At 26.5% G+C, this 12,848-nt stretch overlaps 1 protein-coding gene and 1 long non-coding RNA gene across 2 annotated transcripts; one reads left to right on the forward strand and one right to left on the reverse strand.

Moving 5' to 3' along the window:
• Positions 1-646: 646 nt before the first annotated feature.
• LOC107445251 (mitochondrial import inner membrane translocase subunit TIM14) lies at positions 647-8,876 on the reverse strand. The gene is made up of 6 exons (XM_087165972.1): positions 8,656-8,876; positions 6,838-6,889; positions 5,038-5,114; positions 4,552-4,634; positions 2,445-2,515; positions 647-763 (listed from the first exon to the last, which is right to left on the reverse strand). Exons 1-6 carry the CDS (start codon positions 8,656-8,658, stop codon positions 699-701), a joined length of 351 nt encoding a protein of 116 aa, XP_087022098.1. The 5' UTR covers positions 8,659-8,876; the 3' UTR covers positions 647-698.
• A 226-nt stretch (positions 8,877-9,102) lies between these two features.
• Positions 9,103-12,338, forward strand: LOC147808087 (uncharacterized). The gene is made up of 3 exons (XR_015434711.1): positions 9,103-9,207; positions 10,155-10,167; positions 12,252-12,338. It is a non-coding gene; the product is annotated as an uncharacterized LOC147808087 (long non-coding RNA).
• The last annotated feature ends 510 nt before the right edge of the window (positions 12,339-12,848 follow it).

Below are 12,848 nucleotides of genomic sequence, written 5' to 3' on the forward strand. Positions count from 1 at the left end.
AAAAAGGAAGACCCAGTAGAATCTCCCTCTCCTAACTGTTTATATAATCCTTTCTCCTTCTAAATTAATGGCCATAAAGTAATCAAAACATGATAAAACAAAAGGATTGACTTCCCCAGAAAACAGTAGGTGATGGCAGAAGTGAAAATCATGTTAGGAATCATGAAGGCATTTTATATAAGAATCAAATAGAATGGTGCTGGAGATTTTCTCAGGCAGAACCGAATAATCAGTGATTTCATTATACTGAACTTCATAGTTAAAATTCAACACATAGAGGAATCCCAGTCAAGCAAAGCGAATACCTATGAGTGCAAGTTCTAAATTGAATTGGTAAAAGAAAGATTAATAAAACTTGAGGTACTATAGCTTGATGATCTTGATTATTAATAATCAGACCTTGTAAACTTTAAAAAAAAAAAAAAGAACTTTAAATTTATTTTATTAGTTAAATGAATTATGACAAATGTAAAGAATTAATGTTCACCATAAAAACCCTGTTGCTTCATTAAACTGATACTGAATTTATTACTTTTTTATTAACTTGATGCTCAGAATCAGTAAATCATGGTTATTTAGACTAAAATAAAATAGAAATATTTAAACCAACAAAGTGTAATTGATACTTAAAATATAAACACGAAAATAAATCAAAACATAACATTTAATTGAATAAAACTACATGGGCACATAAAATATTATGTGTTTTTATCTAATAAATCTTTTGCTTCATTTATTTTAGCAGCTAAATAAGGTGAACCACCTGCAAAGAAATAAATAATAGAATTATGAAGAGTTTAAAATAAATATTCCTAACTGTAATTAAAATATAAACTATTTTACTTACTTTCATTAAAATAATTGAATGCATGCATTTATTTATATTTGAAATTTATAATGATTTTTAATTCTGTATTATGATCAACTCAAGGTGATAAAAATTTAAGATATTCTCAATTAAATAAGACTAAGACATTAGTTCAACTTTTATTGTATCCACAAATACAAATAATTGCATGATTTTAAGAATTATTTAGGAAGGACATAATATCTTAATATGCATAGGATAGGAAGGATATAATACAATAATAATAAAATGCTCAAATTTTAAATTAAATTTCATTGTCCTCACTATAATTGCATAAATACAAAATTCTTATTATATAATTTTTATAAATACATAGCTAAAAAATAAATTCTAAAGGCTGCAGCTTTTAAAAAATAAATACTCTTACAAAAAAAGAAGATTGTAAAAATAGGAGATCTTTCCATATGACCCACTTAAGGCAGTTGTAAAATTTTTTGTAAGTTCTTTTAAAATGGGGATTTCCTTGCAAATAATAACAATTAAAATTTTACTAATAATTTATTTTTTAAAATTTTTTGTGGGATTGTATAACTACGATATTTAAATTAAAATTTTTAATTTTCTTACACTAAGTAGTATGGCCTCATAAAAGCTTTAGTAAGAAAGAAGTGCTCACCAATTAACACAACTTTATTCACAGAGATTCATACATCTTTATTGATAGAACTGTTCTTTTTATTAAAATTCATGAAATTTTTACAGTAATTACACTAAGTGATGTTTAATATGTGTGAAAATTTTTATTTCATAACGTTATATTAACGTTTCATAACGTGTTTTGTTAATATTAATTCTGCAAGATGGTTTAAAATACTCAGAACTCTCCAATTTCTTCTAATTTTGCAGGTTTGTTTCATTCTTAATTGTTCATACAAATAAAGTACATTATAAAACACTTTTAACTTCCTATTAGAAAAAAAATTTGACGAAATGAAATTAATGCTCAGATCAAAATAAAATGATGTGAAAGAATGAAGACATGATGGTGAAAAAAAAAATTTTTTTTTTTTTTGTTGCTGCTGCTATACCTGGCATATTAAAGTTAACTGTCAAAAATTCTTATCTAATAAGCAAAAAAGATCATGATTATTTATTTTTGTTAATATAAAAGACAAATATTTTTATTTGGACAACAATTGACATTGAATATTAGAGCAATGAATTAATAAGATAAAAAAAAGCTTTTAATAAAACATCTATTATTGTTTAAAATTTAACCAGAATCAAGCTTCTGAATATGTTTATCAAAAAAATTTTGAACCTCATTATTAAAAAAAGAAACTTCTTAATACTTTATATAACAATTGTAATATTAAATTATTTATGTGTAGAGATATATGAAAAACTTGTTTAAATCTTAACTGTTATACACCTTTCCTAATTTGAGTAACATGGAAAATGTGGAATCCCAAGTTAAAAATATTGTTAAATTGGTGTAATGAAATTGAAATATTCATAATGAAACTTTTATAATATGTAAAAATTGAATGCTAACTAGAAACAGGTTCGATAATATAGTTTCCCATTTTCTTATCAAAAAAAGAGGGAATGTATAAATTAAAAAAACTAAACATACCTCTATCAGGATGATTCAATAACATGATTCTCTTATGAGCTTCTTTTATTTTAACTTTACTTGCAGCAGGGCTATAATAAAATTTTTATTGTAATGACTGTCGTATAGTAAAAAGTTAATGAAACAAATAATTGTATGATACAAGATAAATGTTATGCCAGTGACAATAAACTATTAAAAATAATGCCACAATCTGCAACCAATAATGCATACTATCAAGTTAATGAAACAAATAATTGTATGATACAAGATAAATGTTATGCCAGTGACAATAAACTATTAAAAATAATGCCACAATCTGCAACCAATAATGCATACTATCAAGTAAATGAAACTATTTTTTTTTTTTTTAAATTACCGCCTGACCTTTGATTCCTATAAATGCACCCTTTTTGTAAAAATATGTCGCTATCCTTTAAGAACACTGCCTTTTTATGTTATTTTTTCATGAAAAGGTTGTCTTTTTAACCACCTATTTTAATCATAAGTCCATTTCAGATTTATTTAGTTATCGATAATTATTTAATTTTTATTTCCGTTCCTTAATTTTGTAACATGTCTATTATATTTTTATTTTCATTCCTTAATTTTAGTGGCATTCCTATTATGCTATCCAGCTATATAGTTAAAATTCGCCAGAGATATTCACATCTTTAATTTGGGGGGGGGGAGGGTTATTTATGAGTATTTTAGTGATTTTAAATTTTACCGTTATTTTTTTTTTTTTAATAAATACCTTTCATTTAATTAACAGCAACTTTAAATGTTTATTTTCTCATAATTTTCAGTTTAAAACATAAAAAAAATCTTTCAAGTTGTTCATCAATTAATCCTTTTTTTTCTTTCTAGTTTGCATTTTTTGAAAACAAATTTATACACCAAGATTGTCTTTAATTATTTTTCAAAAGTTTCAAATTTTTCTGTTATTTTGATAATGAATGAGAATTTCTATGGTAAACATACACATAAAATAGTATAAGAGGGTAATTTAAAAATTATTTAATATTAGACAATTTGTTAAATGTTAACGGTGGTAAGTGAGTGCCCTTTCAGTAAGGAAGCACCCTACTCTTTTTTATTCCTAGGGAAAGTAATCCTCTGAAATAATAATTGTATAAACACATTACAGAGTGCACTTAAATGAAATACCACACAGAAGGTTTTTTATTGTTCATTTTTAGCTCAAGTTGAAAAATTTATACTTTTTGAATTATAATTTATATTTTTGACTTATTATAAAGGTTATTTTAATAAAAATGCTGATTGTATGCTTAATTTAAAGAAAAATGGATTTTCATTATACATAGAATTATTTATTAATTATTATTCTTGTCAGTAGAAGAGTATTTTTAAACCATATGAAGTGTAACTAAATCCTATACTGGCATACTAGAGATTGTATTTAATCTTGTTTGCCAAGCAAAAATTACTTCTATATTGAACCTCACAGAGAATTTCCTATACTTTTTTACTTTTTTTTTTACTTGTATATTTTTTGCACACATCATTTCATAAACCATGAGTTATAAGTCAATAGATTCTAAAATAAATTATAATGTAGGTGAAGGAAAATTAAATTTTAATTTATAAATCATAATGTCAAATATTAAAATTATCCTTCATTACAGAGAATATTTTTAAAAATTGTTTTGCTTTTTCAATATGTATTTAAAAGTCAACATTAAATAATTTTAACTTTACAAGAAAAAAGTAGCACATTAAATTAATTTTTTATCTAAGATATTGCACCCCGACAAGAAAAGTGACACAGGTCAAATAACAGCATTTGAGAAAAATCAACTTATTCTGAACTAGCACAATCCAGAGAGGAGATACTTTTTGAGCTTGATGGGGCACTTTGTACACATTTTATGTTTTTTTTTTTTTTTTTTTTTGACATAACCTCAAAATTGCTGTTTTTTGACTTGTGTCACTTTTCTTGCCAGCGTGCGATATTTCTATCATTGAAAAATAAATACAACAACTAAAAAAATAAAGACTCACTAACTCTAAAAAATATTTAAATATATTTGAATAGAGTTTAAATACAATACTTATCAAGATACAACCGTTTAAAAATAAATTTTAAAACTTTTGACTAACTCACCTTACACCTAAAATTAAACCTGCTTCCCTGCGCGACATCTTTGGATCAAATCCTCCTTTATAGTATTTACTATTTGCAAATGTCTAAAATAATGATAAAAAGAAATAACGTATATGTGGATAGATAATAATGATAAAAGATAATTAGATGTAGATAATGAAATATAAAATTTTCAACTAACCAAAGTTACCTTTATTTCTAATCTAAATAGTTTAAATATTTAATTTCCTTTAAGGCCTCAAAAAGAAAGATCACTAAAAATATTTTGATTAAATAATTTAACAAAAAATATTTAAATGAATTAATCAAAATAAAATATTTCTATTAATACTTCTACCCACCCTTGAAAATGCAACTTAACAATAAACAAACTGAAAATGCAAATATGAAAAAACTAAAAATTTAAAAGATCATTTTAGACACAATTTATGTATTCAAGCTTATTGACTATGACAAAGACAAAATTATATATTTATTTATACTTACAGATGATGTTGGAAATGCTTTCATTTGTTTTTCTAAAGCTTCTGCCCATAGTTTGGAATTCCTGGCAATGTATCTACCTGTTATAAAATCAGATTAGTAATACTAGAATAAGTGTAATGACAATTCATCAACAAATGTTTGCATTAAATTGATTAATGCATTATGATCTGAAATATTTAGAAAAAAATTTATCTAGTGTTTATTGTTAGAGAAATTTTGATGGGTTCATATTCACATCAACCAAAATAAAAATAAATTTGAACAATTTTCTTAAAAAAGCAGAGTAATAATTTTGACAACACAAGCATTAATAGCATATATTATCTAGTCTAGTGTTAATGATTTTCATTAGTAGAAGGAATTCAGATGAGTATGGTTATAACAAGTCTCACTTCAACTAGCTAAAACAAGCTTGATTTTATCTGCTCCCTCTCCCTTCATAAACACATAGAACAACTTCTCCTTTATAATTAAGCAATAATCTAACTTTCTAAATGAAAAAAGTGCCCCACAAACCAAAATAGAGGAGGATCATCTGGAAATAATGTATTTTATAGCCAGTAAAAAGAAATGAAACATAATAACCCAGAAAGTTTTACTGCAAAACATACAGCAATATTTACACTACTTCCCATCCTAAGAACCACGGGAATCATAACACTTATGATACCATGGAATACACTTTTTGTAGTCTAGTATCATACATAGTCTGTGGTCTGGGAATGGAGCCAGCATTTCACAGCTGTCTGAACAGTGATGAGGTATGAATTGCTCCACCCCAGGAAGTAAGCAACAGTTGATGTATTGCTGTCACAGAGAAGCTCTCTTCCAGATCACATTCAGGAAGACTATATCTAAACAAATATTGATGTGCATAATCTTCTTGAACAGAAAAGACAATTTACTAGCCAAGGGGAGCCGTAGTGAACACAGAATTTTACTGCAAAACACTAAGAATTTTTGCTACACTATTCAGAAAAAGAAACCGGTGATTGCCAGATCTGGTGTTGTGTTGCTCAATGCAAGGAATTTGACAAAAATCTACAGTAGAAGTATCTCTGGGATGAGTTTGACTTTCCACCCTACAGTCTTGTTCTCGGTGATTTCTACTTTTTTCCCCTGAAGAAATTCCATTTCGAGCATCACTGACACATAAACAAAGATGTGCAAGCATTCCCAAGTGGCAGACTTCATGCTGATAGACTACAACACTTATTCAAGAGTATGACAATTTCGGTGGTTATTATGTTGGGGAGTAGCTGAAATGTTGCTGCATCTTTCACAGTAAATCTTTCCCGGCGCATTAGTATTTTCTTTTCTTATGGAACATGGGAAATTTGCTCTCTTGATGACTGACAACTGTTTATCGACAATGGAAGAAGTCATTTGAAGATTTCCATCATTGCATTCCTGATCATTTCTAAGCAATATGCCTTCATTGATTGTTCATATTTAATATAGAGAGTTGAACTTCATAGGAATGTTAGAGGATAATTCCAATTCTCAGAACTTGAACTAAATATGAATTAATGTTCTGTTGATGATATGGTTTACATAGTACTTGATTTCTTATACTATATGCATCTGGTTTTTTAGAATTTATATTAATAGGGACCAACCAGAAAAATGAACCTTTAAAATCTGAAAGTATATCTATGAAATAGATTTGGTTGGATTTACTTAAATGTTACTTATATAAATTGATTAAATAATACTATAATCTTCAAATTTGGAAAAAGCTAAAAGTTAACTGTATAATCATAATTTATTAAAAAAATATATTTTATATAAAAGAATTACCAGTATAACCAGCAGCTGCTAAAGCAACTCCAGCAATTATTGCACCAGAGGACTAAAATAAAAAAAGTATAAATATCATAAAAAAGAATAACACATCTTTATTTCAATCGTATGATAAGAAACAGAAGCATTAATAGAAAAAGGTTGTCATATAACAATAATTGCAAGTAAAATTATACAAATATAGTCAATCATATACAATAACCAAATGAAAAATATTAATTGAACATTTTGATATTAAAATTGATGTTACACTGAACTACAGATTCCTCGTTTAAAATTTGCGGCCCAAAACTAGTTAAGCAAAGGCTGCATTTCAAAAATAGCTTGTTATAACTATATTACAAACAAAATAGTTGTATTTGTTGCTACTAAATTTGTAATTAGGTAGTTGTAGTTGTAGCTAACAACAAAAAAAAATCACTTTTTCCAACTACCGATAAATTAAAAGTTGCTTAAATGTTGCAGCACAAGGAACGGAAAAGGTGAACAGTAGAAAATTAAGTCAGTAAACATAAACTGAAAAGTTGACAAAATGAAAAAGTGAGAGAAAAAAAAAATATTGTAAGTAAGAGTTTATGCATGATGCAAAGCTACAATAATAATGGATGGATGTTCAGTCAGGAGCTATTTCTGTATTGTTATTTGTTGTGCCAACTAAAATTGCCAAGGTGCCAAATGTATTTTTAAAAAATAGACATTTGTCCAGTGGTAGCTAGGAATTATATCCTTTGAGTCGATTATCTTCTGTCATGACTTTTATAGTTTCTTATGGACCCGTCTGATAGTGACCGAGACTTGACGATTATATTAACGTAGATCACTATATGTAAATATTCCTTCAAAATATCAAAATATATAATAAATTAAAAATAATATTAAATATTGCAACTGTCAACAATGTGACAAGGGCAATACACATAGATTTTCCAACGTGAAACTGCCAATGTCTTAGAACAAATATAATCTGTCATAGCCACAATTAATACAAAACATACATACATCACATACAATATAATATTTACACACATAATTTTTTACTAACAAGGAAGCCTTTCACATCTTGATCTGCAGCAGAATAATTGCCAAGTTTTGGCAACTTACAAGCAGCGACACAAGGGAAACTAAAAAACACATGACAGAATCTAATGTTGGGGATATTTCCAAATGAAAATATATTGTGTCAACTACAACCACCAAAAGCATTTAATAAAAAAACATTTAGAGGTTTGCCCAGGTGTGGCTAGGCATGATACCTTTCAAGTTGGCCCCCTTATGTGATGTTTTTTTTTTTAGTTTCATGCAGACCAAGACTTGGCAATTATTCTGCCGCAGAGTCCGGTACAGTTATCTTTCTCTTATGTTTTTAATATCTTCTTTGTGTTAAAAAACAAAATATCAAACTTGAGTTTCAAATTTAAAAAAACTCGGATCTAAAATTCTTAGACATGGCCCATGAACATCACAAAGGGTTCTGCTTTCAAAATAAATTTATCTAATTAAGTTCATAACGAATAATACAGGAAGATTTCCGCACCAGTATGTAAGCTGAAATAATCGCCTAGTTTTAAAGACTTCAAGGCAGTTGCAAGAGAGAAACTTAAAAAAATAATAAAAAAAAGAAAGAGAAAATATCAAAAGGTATAACTTGCAGTCTTCCCCTGGGAAAACCACAAATATCTCTCCCCGAGAAATCAGATCTAGTACTACGCAGTAGTTTATTTAGAAAAGACACAAAACTGACCAAAAATATAGATAATATAAAACTTTTAGTAAAGACATACAAAACAAATTTTGATATAATAAAAGTTGACTCACCATGTTTGCAATCTTTGGTTTACATTCAAATTAATCAACTTGCCATAAAAATAAATGTTTTTAGGGTAATTTATATTATGTATATTACTTATGTTAATATTTATAAACTGATCATGCTTTACTAATTGAAAGAAGATAGATAAAACGCATTTATACTTCAAATTTCACACTTAGCTTATGCAATAAATTGTAAATAAACATTCAATGTTACGGTTACTAGTTACAAAAACAGTTATCATACTGTCATCTTCTGGCGATAAAATAAAGTTGCAAGAAAGGTATCGCAACTGAAATGGGCTAAAGTTGGGGCAGAGCAAAACTCTCTACCTATGGCAACGAGTTTCATAGATAAGAGGAACCCGCAAGAGGAAGTGAAGGTCCTATCTTTCCGGTGGCAACGAAAAATGGGTTACTTTTTTCAATCATTGTGGCGACTTTTTCTATCTGTTAAATCGCCACATCGCCAGTGTTCGTGTACATGTTTGTTGTGATGGCTTGTTAATTTCACGTGCCGAAATTTTACTGCATGGAATAGAAATCTAATTTGTTGTGGTAAGTAAAAATTATTAATATGTTAGTTTTATACATTTATTTTTAACTAATTAAATTTTAAAACATTGCATGAATGTTAATATATTACGTTCTATAAAACGTAAACATCTTTCACGTGTTATTTTCCATTGAGAATGAATTTTATAATTCTTTCATATTGGAAAATTTATTCTGTTTAAAATATAAATGTTTTGATCATTAAGAATGTTATAGATAAATCAGCGGTAATATATAAAAAATGAGCTTGCATAAATTTTTGGAAATTATATAGTCTGTTATTTATGTATAATAATAAATGAACTTATACAGAGAGAAATGCTTGTGTGTTGTACTGTTTGTCATTAAAATTAAGGAACGATGCTAAAATTTATATAATGGCTAGTTTATAATAAGGAATGTTGAAATATGAAGGTTGCATTTTTTAGGATAGCTGTATTAAGAAGAAGTGGTGATTAAAGTAACAAGTATTTTAAATCTTCAAATCATCTTTAAATATTTCAAAATTGATAGATGAGTATTTTTTGTCTGTGTGAGAAGTTTATCCTTTTTGACATAGTAATACTTTAATGCATAGTATTTTTAATGTTACTTTTTTTCTCTAGTGGTTCATGATACAGTTGTCTGATTGTGGAGAAGATAAACTTGGTGAAACAGTAGCTAGAGAACTGCCTATTTAGATAGTTTATTAAACTTTCTATATAGATGTTTTTAAAATGGTTATCTTTTTATTGTTTCTCCAAGCTCGGTATAACAACTAAAGCTTATTTGCAAACTTAACTAGATGTTAATTACTTTCTAGGTTAAGTCGTTCATTAGCATTTTCAAGTACTTATAAGTTTAAGATTGTTCTAAAAAAACTTATTATTACATTAGCTGTATTTTTTACCTCTTACTGCTATTAATTTTGCATTGATGACAACAATAAAAATTACGTTCCATTTTTACAGACTCCTGAAACTGGTAAGTTCCCTTTTTTGAGTAAAACATTGCAGTTTAATCAAAATATTTTTAGTTTAATTTTGATCTTTAATGATATGAAAGTTGTCTGTAATGCATATAAAATCAGCTTATCTTCTAGAAATATTATATATTTATATTATCAATTATTTATAATTTGACATTTATGTGGATATATTTATAAGTATTTGGAGTTTTCATTATTCTCCTTTTGTTAGTTGTGTGCATATATTCATATCATGAAATATAATCCAAAGTTCTGATTTTTCGTAATTATACAATATTTAATCTGCAGTTTGGGAGTAAGGTTATTGTTTCTAATTTATAAAAATTTAAGTACTGTTTTTGAAATTGCACATGATTAAATGATCAAGTCATTGATGATAATTTAAGTTCTTAATTGTAGGGTTAAAGTACAGTTTGTTAAAAGTAAAATTAATTTTGTGTATGAAATGAAAAAAGCAGGTATAATGTATCAAACATATGCATGCTCTTATTGTCTGCTGTTTAAGTTATGTATTAATTTCACAGCCTATGTATAAACTCTTATATAGCCTTTTTGTATGGTACCATTTTTGTGTAATGAGCTTTAGTTATGGGATGAAAGTTATAACAATTGCGTTTTATGAATGTTTTTAATTGTGTAAAAGCTAGTTATTGGGACATCTATCAGAACAGATGTCAGTAAGCACATTTGCATAAGTATTACTAATTCATAATGAAACAAACCTCATCGTCAGAAATCGGGTCAAAACTTTTTTTCTTCTAAAATGCTCAATTTATTCAAAATTTTCTTTTTAAATATATTATATTAATAGAATCTTTTAAATATATTTGATTAATTAAATGCCTATTAATATTCAAAATTATGAGTAAACATAACACATAGAATTTTAAGTATGACAGCAATTTTAACTGGAAAATATTGCAATTTTTATATTTTGATAACTAGAAAAATCTTTAAAATTCCCTTTTGTGTCAATTATTTAGTACATTCTGCAACAGTTATGAAATTTATATTATTTCGTGAAATCTACTGGATTTTTTTCCTATCCGTGTTGTCAGCTATGATTTCGCAATTTTTCAGAGGAGAGTTTCGTCAATTTCAAATATAGTTATTAAGGTTTATACTTGCTTATGTATGTGAAACTTTTTTTTTCATAGGCTGGTAATTTATTTAAAGTGGAAAATCTATGCAATGAAATTCTCTAAACCACATTAACTTTCACTTGTGTAAACAATAAAAATTGCAGTTAAGAATTTCTGCAATAACGCAAGAACAATGAATTATTTTCATAATTTGTCTAATTATTTAGGCAATTAAGTTCAGAACAATATTTAGGTAAATGTATTTCCTTAAATGTCTTTCTATTTTTAAGTCTACTCTACTTGATTAAGCAAACTAAAGTTGATAAATTTAATGTTCTGTTTGAAACAAAATACTATAAAATGCTAAGACACATGTTTCAAGTTTTTTTTTTTAAATATATTGTTTTAATAAAGTTTGAAAAATTTACTATTAAGCCTATCCTATAAGTAATATTTTAGAGTTGTGAATACCTAATTAAAATTATGAGTAGGCTTTAAATGAATGGCAAATATTATTCTGAATTTTTGTTTTATTTTCAATGGCACTTCATTTGTGAATGTTTTTTTTTTTTACTGATTTAATTTTTTTTTCTTTTGAAAACCCAATCGAAATTTAATATTTTTTTCTTTTCTTCTGAACTAGTTTCTTTAAGCATGTAAAATATAACATTAAAAGTTAATAAAATAGATTTTCATATAAAATTATTGAGTGAATTATATTAAACTTCCATTTTTAAATTAGATGTTTCTTGTAAATGACAGTTTCTTGCATTGGGTAGATTTACATAATCAGTTTTTTCTAGCCTGACAAGAGTTTACCAATCCTGGTATGTATTTGAATATAATTCCCATGTTTGAAGAAGCTACCACTAAGTAATAATTTTTAAAACCGTTGTATGAAGGAAAGAATCCTTTTGTGCAAAATTCTTATTTATATTTGTATCTAAAACTATTGTTTGTATGCTTATTAATACATTTATTTGAGATTATTAATTTAGGTGAAGTGTATTTAAGTTGAAGTCTTATCAAAAATGTGATGTCTGTCTGCTGAAATTTCAGAAAAATGGAAAACTGTGACAACTATTTTATTGAATAAAGTTTGAAATTGTTCATATGACCAGTAGTAATTTTGACTTCTTTCATTCATTATAGCTTCATACTTAAGAAAAAGTTTATTTAAGTATGAAATTATTTATTAAGTAAAAATTCATACCCAATGCAGCTACAAGAAGTTGATTACAGTATCTTTGTACAATAAATAAATAAAATTAGTAAAGATATTTGTATTTTTTATTTTTATAATGCTTAAAATATTTCATTAAAAAAATCTACTGGGATATGTTTTGAGTTATCAATTTGAAATATGAAAACAGTGTGTAAATATCAATTTGCGATATCTACCAACTTAAAATTCTGCACTTTTAAATTCTATTAATTTTTATTGCAATTTTTCAGAAAAATTTTCTGTCCTATTTTCCTTATCAATATTAAGTACATTTTTTAAGCGTTTGATCTTCAGGTAATGAAACAATTTGGGAAATTCTATACGAAATGCTATCAGATCCATTAAGATGGAACAATTCCTCAGCAATAAC

Source organism: Parasteatoda tepidariorum, chromosome 6 (genome assembly GCF_982258835.1).
Source record: "Parasteatoda tepidariorum strain Cologne lab strain chromosome 6, Ptep-v5.0, whole genome shotgun sequence".
Taxonomy (NCBI): domain Eukaryota; kingdom Metazoa; phylum Arthropoda; class Arachnida; order Araneae; family Theridiidae; genus Parasteatoda; species Parasteatoda tepidariorum.